This window comes from Rhipicephalus sanguineus, chromosome 9 (assembly GCF_013339695.2).
Source record: "Rhipicephalus sanguineus isolate Rsan-2018 chromosome 9, BIME_Rsan_1.4, whole genome shotgun sequence".
In the NCBI taxonomy this organism is placed as follows: domain Eukaryota; kingdom Metazoa; phylum Arthropoda; class Arachnida; order Ixodida; family Ixodidae; genus Rhipicephalus; species Rhipicephalus sanguineus.
The window spans coordinates 61,691,300-61,705,229 of record NC_051184.2 but is presented as its reverse complement, the minus strand read 5'-3'; the positions used below and the strand labels follow the sequence as shown (position 1 = coordinate 61,705,229).

Sequence of the window (13,930 nt, the reverse complement as noted above, 5' to 3'; positions counted from 1 at the left end):
CGGTATTGTGCATACCACTATCTGCACCTGAGGGGAAATGGCGCGCATGTCATCGACCCCTTTCGGCAATGTGGTCGCTAGTTCGGCTGATTCTTCATTCAAGACGTCGTTTAGACCTCCCACGATTATCACGAGGTTACGTCCATTAGCCTTACTTGCGAGTTTTGCGCTAGCTTGTCTCATCACTGATCCCAGCCCATGTCCCGGGAACTTCCCTATTAAAACTCGTTTGTCGCCTCTCACCCTTTCCTTGACTGCTTCTTATTCTTTACCGTTGTGCAGCGCTGCGGCGGCGGGAGCAAGAACTAGCGCTGTCACTGGCGCAAAAGAGCGTTCGGCAGGCCGCACCTCTTTTTTATTTAGCGGCCGTGGTCAGGCCATGTACAACCTAAGGGAACGCTAGCCAGTGACGTGCGTTCAGGGCGACGCAGCTGAGGACGAGAGCAAGCGGCCAGACAGGGAGCCCGTACAGCGATGTGGCGCTACTATCCTGCTTCCCAGTTTTGCCGTCCTTGTCACTTTTATGGTTGTCGCTTGGCTGCGTAAGAAGGAACAAAATAAAACAATAATTTGAAAACAAGACTTCGAATCCGTGCACGAAGACTCAATGGCAGCTCAAAAGCGGTACCGTAAAAAAAAAAGACAAGCTAAGCTCTGAGGATGCAACCACTACTCGACGCATTATTAACGTTGGGGTTTAACGTCCCTAAACCACGATATAGTTATAAGAAACACCGTATTGGAGGGCTCCGGAAATTTTAGCCACATGGGGTTCCTTATCCTGCACCTAAATCTAAGCACACGGGCCTCAAGAATCTTCGCCGCCATCGAAAATGCTGCCGCCGCTGCCGGGATGCGATCCGAGGACCTGCGGGTCAGCAGTCCAGCACCATAACCACTAGACCACCGTGGCGGGTCGACGCGACGCAGCGTATTAACTGCATGAACGATCATGCACGACCATGGTGCACATGATCGTGCACCATAGTCACACACACTTAGCGGACACGCCTAAGTAATACTACAACCAGACATAACGACATGACCAGCCTTTAACCTTGAGAGTCGGTAGGACTTAGTCTTGGGGGGTGCAAACTAGTGTTGCATCGCGGCTGTAGGAGGTGGGGAGCACTGGTGTAGCTTGGGGTGGGGGGGAAGTGGCAGTGTTGGTGTGGCGCTTGAGGGAGGCAAGTGCACCTTTTGCACCCTCCTGCAGACGCCCATGCCTATAACTACACATAACCAGACGTAACCAACGTAACATTTGTTCTACTTCGCCTGAGAAATGTGTCGTTATTTAGGACGCGTAACGATGTCGCTTTAGGACACGTAACAAAACAGTTCTCAGAACGACGAGAACAACGATGCGCCTTTTACACGATGCCACGGCGCATGCGCCCTTTCCCTAGCGGAAAATTCGCGAAACGTCTCCTCATCTCGGAGGCATTGCGTCTGGCGATAGCAGTTGTCCCGACCCCTACCGAAACGGCAGAGGACAGCACAGGAAAATAAAAAAGGGTGGATGGAACGTTTTCGGAACATGCGACGTCGCGCTTTTCTCTTGTGAGGAAGTTTGACGAGAAGGCGGCGCCCGCCAGCAAACGGCCACAGGAATGTGAAGGCGTCATGAGGAAATTCTTTTTTTTTTGTCGAACTTTTTGCATATCTTCTGTGACGATGGTTTGGGACACACTAGGGCCTACACTGTTGAACCTTCTGTAAGCATTTCACGAGGCTATTACAGTTTTCAGCCTGCGGCAGAAGCAAAAGTGGCCGGCGAAGCTGCCATCTCAGAGGCTGTGGTTTATCACCATTCAAGTGCTAAAATATGCGTACCACTCGAACTGCGACGGCATCGGACAAAGCAGCCTTTTAATAAGAGCGGAGCTCTCTAAGCTTGCCACAACTCCGGGTCGCGTAGGCACAATCTCGGGTGGGTGTGCGCCACCCGCCGAGCGATGACGTCCACATGCGTCACCTAGCAACGTGTTGAAGGAAGGAAACGAGGAGAGGAGAAGAGTGTGGAGGAGGAGGAGGAGAAGCAAAAATAAAGGGAATAAAATTTCTAGGCGAGGCAGGATTCGAACCCGGGAACCCACGGTCCGAAGGAGCGCGTCGTAACCACACGGCTATCCAGGTTCGCTAGCACAACGAGCATTTATGGAAACCATATGACTGCGAGAGCAGTTTAAGGGACCGCCCCATCGTCGTCTCATGTCTGGCGTTATTGTCACGCATTCTCACGCCTCGCGTTGGCGTCACGCAGGTTCCACGTTTGATACACATAACCCGAGCAGGCAGCACGTTTGTAACGCCAGCGCTTGCTTGCCCGTGAACGCCAGCGTCGCCGAAGGACTACTTCGTCTGCCCGAGCCAGCGAAGCGACAGCGAAACGCCAGCGTCGGGAGTTTGACGCATCGCACTCGGGGCAGCAAACAGAAAAACGGCAGAAAAGACAGCATAGAATAGAAAATAGATAAACGCCAAACAAAGCAGATAATCTCAAGAACAGAAAAGGATAAAATGTCATCATCACACGAGAAAAGCAAAGAGCAGAAAACAGCAGATTAAGCAGAAGAAAACAGCAGAAAAGAGCCGATAAACACACGGGAAACACGAGCAAATCAATGATCGACAGTTCGTACAGTTTTCGCTTTGGTTGGAACTGCCTTAGATCTTTTTTTGTGTGTGTGGACCATCTTCATTTTATTGTTTCCTCTTTTTTTTTTACTTGACATGCGCGCGAGCACTAAGACCACAGGGTAAATAAATTACTGATTGATACATTATTCGAATGACTGAGTGACTAGTTGATCACAGTTATCACCGTATTGGTGTTCGCGAACATAAAGAAAAACGGAGCTTTACGATGCAGATAAGGCTGGATGCATGAAACGTGGATGCAGGAAAAGGTGGGGGCACACATCCCAAAGATTCCATCTATCTACCACCTACGCCCACCATCCAACCTCTAAACTCACCATGTATCGCACCGGGATCCACTAAAATTTTCGCGAGAGGGAGAGAAAGGTCTCTATTGAAGAACAGAGAATTCTGTCGGCGTATATAAATAATAATATCTGGGGTTTAACGTCCCAAAACCACGATACGATTATGAGGGACGCCGTAGTGGAAGGCTCCGGAAGTTTCGAGCACCTGGGGTTGTTTAACGTGCACCTAAATCTAAGTACACGGGCCTCAAACATGTTCGCCTCCATCGAAAACGCAGCCGTCGCCACCGGCATTTGATCCCGCGACCTTCGGGTCAGCAGTCGAGCGCCATAACCACTAGACCACTGTTGCGGGGCGCGTATATAAAGGCGCTTGCATCCTGCTCTATATATGGGAAGGGGACCGAGGGATTTTCAGGACATAAGTATGTTCTCCTTCCAGCTTGCTATTATTTGCAGAACTTCCATCATAAGATTTACGAGGGGCAATACGCTGGTATTTTCAGTTCCTTCGCTTATGCGTCATTGCCCACTTTAACCTACCCAGTCACGTTATCTCCGTGTTGGAACGATAACCTACACCTTTTGAACAATTATAGTAATTGTCGGGGTTTACCCTCCCAGTAGACAACTTCCCCTTGTTCCTGCGGGGAAACAAGGTCTATTTTGCGGCCTTACACCAGAACCGAGAGGTAGACCCTTACTGCATGGTGGTCACCCGAGGTCCCCACTTCATATATTTTGCGCTAAACGTTCAATCTTTTTTCTCTTGCGAGAAGATGACTTTCTCTGAGAGAGTTCACCATTTTTTTTAATAAAACTATTTTCATAAAACTAATTCACAAAAATGGAGTTCTGTGCATTTTTTTTCTTTTTTTTACTATCCATCGTCGACTTGTCAAAATGGTTGTCGACAATAGCTAAATTGCACTCACCGACGGGGCCTGTATCTTCACGGCCGATGACATCAGGCCAACGTAGAAGTCGGGCTTTGTCCTCACGACGGTGGCCCTGACATGAGAGAAAAATTGTGAGACGCAAAGCCGTTATTTCAGGTGCAATCATCGCAACTTTCGCCAGTAAAGTATCGCTCCAGTATGAAGACGGCAGAATACAAAGCCGGGCTGAAAGTGATGTTTACCGAGCGGTAGTTCGCAACCTGGTTCTTTATCATGCAAAACTGCAAAATACGACAATATAGATACAGAAACAAAACCCGAGCCACAACGTGGATTTGAGTGGACTCTCGCCACCTCCAAGTCGAGAAGCGCTGCTACAAGAAACTGCATCTAATGTTAACTTAGCGTGCACTTAGGGTTAACCTAGGATTAACCTATATATAGGGTCACTTAGGGTGCACTTACGAACTCTTACGAACTGGGAATCCTGCGATAGACATCGTTGCTCAGAATACGATATGCTTTTGTAGTCTGCCTGTCCACTTTGTTAGGACAGCATTGGCGCAACCAAGGTGGTAGGTTGGGGGTTTCAGCCCTCCCCCCCTTTTCCCCCCTACTCGCAAAAGATTTCTGGCTACAACCCTGACTGACACATCCACGCGTCGAACACAGTTGATAGTTAAAGGGACACTAAAGAACGGTTTTTCTCGTACTAGCATATGACTCTCATAATACCAAAATCACCACGCTTGCCGCGAAAAGACGCTTGGTAAGCGAGCAAACGCGCGAAATGAAAATGCGGGTGGAGACGACATCTTGAAATTCAACGCAAGCGTACTGTGCTATTTTCGATGTGGATGTTTCGCGATAGTAGAAGTTTTTTTGCTCACCTGAACATGACGTCTCCAGTGAAGCTGTCCGGAGCTGTCCATGTGACCGAGACAGAGCTTTTTTCGCTGTTGTTCACGTGAGTGACGGCACTCTGCAATAGGCATGCGTCATAAAGGCGCACGTTAATTGTTGGGGTTTTTAAGTCTTAAAACTACGATATGATAGTGAGACGCCGTAGTGGAGGGCCAGGAAACTTCGACCACCTGGGGTTCCTTAACGTGCACCTAAATCTAAGGACACGGGCCTATTTTCGGATCCATCGAAAATGCGGCAGCCGCGGCCAGGATTCGATCCCGCGACCTCCGGGTCAGCAGTCGAGCACCATAACCGCGAGACCACCGCGGCGCGCGACACACCAGCGCTGTACAAGCTGCGGCTCTAAAAGCTTCGCTCATCACTTCGTAGTTCATCGATAGATTGTGCGTTGTTTCACGGTTTAAAAACGTAACCACCAGACCACCCTGGCGGGTTTTTCACAAAATTTACATCCGTAACAGTCATGTGGGCAACGCTAACCGATCCTATAATTCTGTTGACATTGACCACTCCCACAAAGCTAGAATTATTTCTTGGTTAATATTACCATAGCTTTATTCCGCGCACATCGCAATATTGGAACCGCCTTCCCAGAAGCATCGTCGCCATAGAAGACAATCCACTTTCTAAAACAACACCAGCTAATACTGTTAATAGTTAGTACTGTACAATAACGCAGATTTAATGTTAGACATCGTTTATATTACGTTGCTCCAACTGACCGTTGCTAAGCTGTCCTAAAACGTCGTCTCCGAAAATAAAACTTCACGGCGCGCGATACTATATAACTCACATCTTTGTGGCCATCGCAGTCCACTCCCTTCATAAAACTGTTGTCAATGGCGAACTTTCCAGATACCAGGCCGCCATCTTTGTTCACTGCTTTGATGAGGAAACCCTTGAAGGTCCCAACCAAGAGCACTGCATCAAAGAACCGTTAGCGAAGTGTCATTGCCGTACTCCTTCAGCAGACGTGACAGTGTAGTAGAATATATCCGTTCCCGTACCCGCATTACACGGGCACTTTCAACTGTCGCTGAGGTGAACGGAAGTTAACACACACACACAAAAAGGCTCAGGAGGAGGGGTGCAAACAGCCCAAATATGAATTTGTAGCAGGTTACGGGGAAAAAAAAATGCATCCGTTTTTTAAGCACCAAATCCCAAATTTGGAGCATTATAACGACGTGCAAGGCATTCAACATCAGCTAACTCGTGCAGACTGCACCGATGTTTCAATGAAAGCAGTGTGTTCAACCACCCCGCAGTGTAAACAATGATAAAATTTCCATAACCATTTGCAGCGCACGTCCGATAATTTGGCAGGCGCTGCAAATGCTAGTGTGAAAGTGCCTAAAAAAATCCTGGCGTACATTTTTATATTTCTTCTGTCTGAGGGGCACAGAAAATTCATAAACAGCTCTGAAATATTGCCGCCAGCAATCTGTTTCGCGGCAGCAGTCCTACTAGTACTCGTAATTATACGGCGCGTGCACGCGTCTGTCGTTAGGTAACGATGTGCTGTGTCCCGTGACAGCTTGTACTATACCAGGCGACAGGCCCGTAACCAAGGGGGAGGGGGCAGGGCGCCTTTTCAAGTTTTGATGGAGAGGGTTGTTTTACCGAAAAGAAATAATCAAAATAGGTGTTTTGCTCACAAATTCAAGGCTTTCAGCAACGCTGAAGCCAGTGGGATCCCCACGACCAAGGTCCCACTGGCTTCCGCCGCTCGCCTAACGTGAATCAGAAGTGCTAATGCACTTCCGGGTCCGATATAAATACCGTTACTATACTCACAGACGTTTCGGTTGGCGGGACAGCCTTCGTCAGTGTGACCGCTGCACACTGACGAAGGCTGACCAGCCAGCCGAAACGTTTGTGTGTATATGAGAGGCGTTTCTACGTACGCCGTACTTTCTAGCACACACACACACACACGAACATTATATATATATATATATATATATATATATATATATACCTATAGAACCAAAATGTGCAGCGCGCATCGACTCACCTTTGGCGATTCGCTTGTCGTCGAGCGTGGCAGACAGGCCAAGGTTGCCCTTGTCGGTGGACGGCACGATGCCAGGACCGTGTTTGGGCGTCATGTGATCGCAGGCGCCAGCCGGCGCTCCGTTGCGGTAACACACAGTCCCACGAGACAGCACGAACAGCAAGCACAGATTTCGCAGGAACATGACGCTCGCTTCTGGAATGGCGCATAACCGGAAAAAATGTCAAATAAATAAATAAATAAATAAATAAATAAATAAATAAATAAATAAATAAATAAATAAATAAGTCAATGTGCTCTACAACTCTGCGATCACACAATGGGTATTCCACCAATAATTAAAGAGTTGGGTAATTAAACAATGCGCATAAGCGGGCGCACAAAGCGGCAAGGGAGGGGGGGGGAGGAGGCGTCTGCCTCCCCTGCTCGCGTTCTATCGATATAACGGATACAAAACGGTCTCCGGACGACTTGGATTGCATCGAAATTCGATTCTTTGGCCCCAGCGCTTACGTTTCCATCCAATCCAAGTCGTCCGGAGGCCTTTGTATCCGTTCTATCGACAGAACGGGGCCTCCGTTCGTTCTGTGGCCGTTCTGTGACTATTCTCACGTCTCGACCGCCAAACGAGTCTCCACCAATCGCGTGCGGCTCGACAGAACGGACCGCCTCCGTTCTGTGACAGAAGGCTTACAAAATAGCCCTTCTACGACGCTTCTCTATTTCTTTCGCAAACTACAAAGAGCCGCGAAAAACCACTTCGCATGTCTGCGAGAAGAAGCGCCGCAGTGGATACTCCGGAGTTATGTTCCCCAGACAAAGAAAACGTGGATATTGCGCTTCTCTTGCGCACAGCTCGAAAAAAACAGATAAGGACCAAACACCACACGCACAGGTACGGCGATCCGCTGGTGAAAGTGAGATGACTTGCCGCTTTTCAAGAGAAGATACAGCCCCGACGCGCCTTCATTCAAATTTCGTCCCTTCTTTGTCGCGGGTATTACAGTTCCGGTCTGGCGTAACAGAGTCGTCGCGTTTCGTGCGCGATCAGTTTCGATATCGCGCTTGAAATTCGATTATGAATATCTCGAATTACGTGCCACTTTTCTGATATCTAAAAAATGGGCATGCCATAAATTGTCATGTACTACAACTTTCTAATATAAGCAACTGCCCTGAAGTCAAAAATTATTTAATTCTACAGTTTGTTAATTAGTCACAACAGTCACTTCAGCTGGGGCAAAGCATTTCCGCCTCGACGCAAAGTTCATGTGAAAAAGCAACAGGGGCCTTACTGTTGCACGATTTTTATTAAAAATTTGTATTGTCTAAAAAAAACACCCAGTATGTTCACCTTAGTTGGCACCTTTCAAAGTTTTCACCAAACACTCTGATTCATACACGTCATGCGGTAGAATAAAAATTTACACTTTGGGCTCTTTATATGTTCCGCAACTGCGGCACATTGCGGTTTCGGCCCGTAAAAAAAAAAAACAAATTGATTTCACCATCGGACATTGTTTTGACCAGCTGGAATTCTGTAACGTGCACGTAAATCTAGGCGAGCGAGCTTTTTTTTTTCTTTTTCTTTGCATTTAGCCCGAAACGCGGCCGCGGCAGCCGGGAATCAACGCAGTACCCCCGAGCTTACGAGCGCTACACGATAAACGCTCAGCCACGACGGCGAATCAAGGTAAAGATGAATGACATTGAGGCGTCTTGCAGATATATGTGCATACAAAAACGAGACAAAAGATAGCGAACCGCAATTCTCTGGTTTCGACTTTTGTCACTTGCACATAATCATTTTAGCAGATTCGAGGTGAGAGCCAGTTGGTGATGGAGCATACTTGGTGAAAATTAAGCGCAATGGACGGAGATGTGATTGTCCCGTCCATTGCGCTTAATTTTCCCCAAGTATATAATCATAGGCGTGCGCACGGGGGGGGGGGGGCAGTGGGTCGCACACCGGGTCCGGTGTGCGACCCAGTGGCTACGCCACTGCTTGCGACTAACGCTTCGCAAGTTCGCACTCGAAAGCCATACAGGAGTTGAGTATTAACAATAATATCTGGGGTTTAACGTCCCAAAACCACGATATGATTATGAGAGACGCCGTAGTGGAGGGTGTTGTATTGACGTGGGCGCCTAAGACGCCACGTCGAAGGAACGCCGGGTGCACGCCGGAACGGCGGCCCCGAAGCAGACGAAAGGCACGCAGCAGGGTGCCGAACAGAAGACCGAACGCTGTTTAATATGTACAGTGAAATATATACAATTGAAGTGTGCCCGCTGGGGGCAGGAGAACCGGTTCCGAAAACGGAACCGAAACCACAACACCACATCATCCCCTCCCTTGAGAGAGGATGTCCGCATAGTCGCTGTCACCTTTAAGTCTACGCCGCCGACGCCTGTACCGGTGCCATTTCCACAAAAGACGTCTGAACTGCAGCCGCCCACAGCAGTCCGGAGGAGCGAAAGAATCGGCCCGTGAACTCTCCCCCCCTTCAGGAGGAAGCTTCTTCCAGTGCACTGTAGGGGCCGGAACATGCACATGATGGTGAGGCTCAGATGGGGCATGGCTCGGCGACACCGACGCAGAAACCGTGCACGAAACGGCAACGGGCACAGTCGGCCCAGACGCGACCGGCGGATGCATCTCCGAAGCATGCAGAGCGGGAACTGGCACAGGGAACACAGCTGGCACAATCAGCGGATGCACCTCCGGCGCATGTAGAACAGTACCAGTCTCCCGGAGAGCACCAACAGTCGGAGGAAGCACAGCCGGAGCTTGTGCAGCAGCAGGTGGAATGGTAGTAGCAGGCACAACCGGAGTATGGGCTGCTGGGACGCAAGCAGGTGAAGTATGGTCAGTAGCAGTAGACCCAGTCGAAACAGCCATTGTAGCCACAGAAGCACTCCCAGTAGAAGAATTCACAGCCAGGGTATGCCCATCTCCAGGTAACACGGCAGGAGCAGGTACATCAGCAGCACGCGCAGGTGCAACACGTGAAGTAAGCACATCATCCGTCTGAGCAGGTATCGTCGTAGTACGGGATGTCGAAGTACGGCCCGGAAGAACTGGCATGTTTTCCGCAGAAGAAGATTTAATACTTGTCCCATTGGAAACTGCGACTGTGTGCACGGCAGTACTCACTTCATCTGCATCACCGTCCGGAACCGCCACCGAGGTTCCCGCTGTGCGGCACATCTCGCTGAAGTGTCCTTGCTTGCCACAGCTGTTGCAGGTACGACGTCGCGCAGGACAGCTCGGAAAATTCGCCCAATGCTGAGGCGAACCGCAGCGGTAGCAGACACTCGGCGGGGCCGACGGTGCAGGAGGGGTGGAGACACGTTGTTGCAGTGTAGGTCCAGGAGGGCGACCACCGCGGCGTCCATGCTCGCGTCGCATGGCAGCGTCCACTTGCATAGCAGTCAGCTGCTGCAACGCGCGGTCGACGCGCTCCTCTTCCCTGGCGTGTTCCAACGCTAGCTGTACAGTGAAAGCGTCTCCCATCTGGATGAAAGTCCGTAGGAGGTTAGGGTCGCGCAGGCCTTGTAGTATCTGGTCGCGGAGCATCGTAGCTGCTGCGGTGCCGAAACTGCAGTGGTCGGCCAAACGACGCAGCGCTTGTATGAACTGGACACTTTCGTCCGGATGTTGAACCCTCCGCCGGAATTGTGCGCGCACGCAGACAGCCTCTTCAGGCGGCGCGAAGTATGCGTCCAGAACGGCTAAGGCCTGCTGGTACGCGTCGCTTGCTGCGATGTCTCCGGTAGCCTGGTCGCCGTCAAGCTGCGTCTGCTCGTCAGCAGCCTTGTAGTAGGTATGCAATCCCTCTACGCCGAGCGCGTTGAGAAGCAGCACCTTCTTCCTTTCCGGCGTAGCGTCCGGGGCCACCGCGTCGATGTACACTTGCAAGACGCGGCGCCACTTCTTCCACGGAATCGGAGGCACGCCAGGGCATTGCAGGAATGGAGGTGGTGGAATTGCGGGGTACATGTCGCCGAAGAGACCAAGCGCGACGGAAGAACAGCAGTAGAAGTAGAAGCAGAGGCAATGAACGTAGTGGCCGCAAACACGTGTAATGGCCCGCAGTCTTCTCAATCAGCCGAAATATCCGTGGGCAAGGGTATCTTGAAGGTGAGCCGTACAGCAGAAGCAAGCAGAAGGCAGGATGGCTCGCATTTCGGCAGGATTGATCTGGATTTTCTCGTCGCCAATGTTGTATTGACGTGGGCGCCTAAGACGCCACGTCGAAGGAACGCCGGGTGCACGCCGGGACGGCGGCCCCGAAGCAGACGAAAGGCACGCAGCAGGGTTGCCGAACAGAAGACCGAACGCTGTTTAATATGTACACAGGCGTCCACTGTTAAAGGGAACATCGGAGCGTGTGGCGGCAGCTCGGCGCCACCGCCGGCCAGCGGCTGCAACGAGTTTCGCGCAGGCGCAGTGCGCGCAGTGAGTCGTGCTCTTTCGTCGTCTGCTTCCGCGCTGCGAATCGTCGCGAAGCGAACCGCTGACGCGAAGAAAGAGCACCGGGCACGGTGCTCACTGCATCTGCGCGAACCTCGTTGCAGCCGACGGCCGGCGGTGGCGCCGAGCTGCCGCCACACGCTCCGATGTTCCCTTTAACAGTGGACGCCTGTGTACAGTGAAATATATACAATTGAAGTGTGCCCCCTGGGGGCAGGAGAACCGGTTCCGAAAACGGAACCGAAACCACAACACCACAGAGGGCTCCGGAAATTTCGACCACCCGAGGTTCTCTAACGTGCACCTAAATCTAGGTACACGGGCCTCTACCATTTCGCCTCCATCGAAATGCGACCGCCGCGGCCGGGATCGAACCCGCGACCTTCGGGTCAGGCAGCCGAGCACCGAAACCGCTATACCACCGCGGCTGACCGACACTCGGTATTCTTAGCTCTGCCCAGGGGCGTAGCCAGAAATTTTTTTCGGGGCTGGCACATCCTTGATCTGAAGTGGGGGTCGGGCAGACAGATGTGATTGAGTGTCGTTTTGTGCTCTGTATGCCATGGCAAAAAAAAAAAAAGAAAACATTTCGGGGGGGGGGGGGTCGCCGTCCATGGCCGGCATTCGAACGCCACATCCTCAAGCTTAGCGCGGCAACGCCCTCGACGTTGAGCTGCTGCGGCGGGCGCCAAGTGACACGCAACGCGAGCAGTCGACGCCGTGCGATATATGCGGGGACGCCCCACAAGCGCATACATTCTTCCAGCATTCGAAAAGCAACGTTCTTCAAAAGCCGGTCGCAAAGCTAGGGAGTTGCAAGAATTTCGCGACACTCGCGCATTACAAATTCGACGCCGCTATACCTGGCTACCTGAGGCACTTGCCCAGCAAAATAATAAGAGACAGCGTTTAAGACTTCCTTTCAGAGACTCGGTTCGGGCGTGGCCGCCACACCACTTGCATTACCTGGCTACCTGACACACTCGCGCAGCAACATATGAGGCTGTATGACCGTATGACCACTTTCATTTCGCGCCCTTGCCGTTTGGTAACCCTACGGGCGATATGTCACTACAACGTGCGACCGGCGAAAACACTTACCGAGGTTACGAGAAGATATGGGTGCACTTGAGAACGAAAAATGAACGCGAACTGAGGTGCGTACGAAATCGAGATGGCAGTGATAGCCGCTGACGATTAGGCTGCTGGTTTTCTGATCAGGGTTGCGGAACTGTTTCACGAAGTAGGTACCAGGCACACAAAAGCTTCAAACGACAAGGAAAAAAAAAATAAAAGAGGAGGAATGTGTGAATCGGTTACCCGGCTTCCGCTGTCTGCAAAAAGAAAGAAAAAAAGAATAAAGTTATAAAAGGATACCGCGTAAAAAGTGACGTACGGGTAAAAATGAAAGCGATCGGCAAACGTGAGAGACCCAAAGCAGAAAAAAAATTACACCATCTCCTGCTAAAGGGGACCATGAGCCGATGCGAAGCCGGAGCACTTGCACGATCGCGTTCCGTTGGCGTTCGTTGGGCATGCTACGACCTCGCGTCGTGGAACGCGAAGAAGGACCCTACGCGCGTCGTATCTTCCATCTAGCCTGGCCGTTAATTTTCACAGGGCGAGCGGAGAACGCGGTCGACAGGCGGGCGAGAGGGGGGCAACGTAGGAGAGGAGAGAGAAGGGGAGGGGACGCGCTTGCGCTCGAGCTCATCGCGGCGTTGCGCAGGAGAGAATTTCGGCATGTCTAGCCGTTGGTCTAGCCCGCGTTTCAGAGGAAGAGAGGAAAGGGGGAGGGGAGAGGGGTATGGGAGAAGTGAGGGTAGAGGGGAGGGGAGAGAGGAAAGGGGAGAGGGGTAGAGGACAGGGGGAACGGCGAGGGGGAGGGGAGAGAATGTGTGTGGGGAGGGTATGCGCATGCGCAGTAAGGGTGGTCACGCCGCACACCACCACCACCACCGGATTGAGCTCCGCCTTAAGATACTTCGCATCTGATTGGCCGCTAGGGGTCTTGGAGATTGGCCGCTAGGGGTCTTGGAGAGCAGCAGCACTTCGCTTCGGCTCCGTACCGCGACAGCGAAAACTGCCAATCGCTGGTCTCTCAAGTGCTCTCAACAACACGAACGCCTTCATAGAGGTGAGCGCTCACTACTAACCCCTCTTGAGGTTTCGGCGAGCCCCAGGAGGGCCACCAGGCCCAAAAACCAGGCCCCGTCGCGCCACCGCTGTGCTAGGCCTTGCGACGCGTCGCGCCGCAGCCTCCCCACCTCAGGCCAGCATGGAGGTTGTTCAAGTGCAAGGCAAGGACATGGACCCAAGCCATTATGACCCTCGGGACTGGACCCAAGTGCTCAGATCCCAGGCAAAACTCCGGGAAACACGAAACGCGACCCACGGTACGAACGCCGATCCTTCTGTGCGAGAGACGCCGAGACAGTCGCGGGAGACTCCGCAGAGTGCCACAACTCCCGGGCTCCCACAACTCCCAGCCACGCTACCTCCTCACCGCTCTCATGCAGGCCGCTGCGCTGACCGACCCATCTACGCTGACTCTTCGGATTCACCCCGTCAATAACACTTGCACAGTGCTGCGGTGAATCAAGAGGACGCGCTCAAGCTTGTGCAGCTACAGCACATCACTACGACCAGCATGGTATGC

The 13,930-nt window shown here is 51.7% G+C and overlaps 1 protein-coding gene across 1 annotated transcript; it reads right to left on the bottom strand.

Moving 5' to 3' along the window:
- Positions 1-354: 354 nt before the first annotated feature.
- Positions 355-12,524, bottom strand: LOC119405241 (putative defense protein 3). The gene is made up of 6 exons (XM_037672051.2): positions 12,373-12,524; positions 6,795-6,986; positions 5,571-5,698; positions 4,741-4,832; positions 3,887-3,962; positions 355-538 (listed from the first exon to the last, which is right to left on the bottom strand). Exons 2-6 carry the CDS (start codon positions 6,976-6,978, stop codon positions 389-391), a joined length of 630 nt encoding a protein of 209 aa, XP_037527979.1. The 5' UTR covers positions 6,979-6,986; positions 12,373-12,524; the 3' UTR covers positions 355-388.
- Positions 12,525-13,930: the final 1,406 nt, after the last annotated feature.

Excerpts from the sequence above, each read along its gene's own strand:
- LOC119405241 (XM_037672051.2), bottom strand. The coding sequence starts at position 6,978 with ATGTTCCTGCGAAATCTGTGCTTGCTGTTCGTGCTGTCTCGTGGGACT. Across the intron at positions 5,699-6,794 it reads CGACAAGCGAATCGCCAAAG|TGCTCTTGGTTGGGACCTTC; the intron begins GTGAGTCGATGC and ends TCTTTGATGCAG. Across the intron at positions 3,963-4,740 it reads ACTGGAGACGTCATGTTCAG|GGCCACCGTCGTGAGGACAA; the intron begins GTGAGCAAAAAA and ends CTCTCATGTCAG.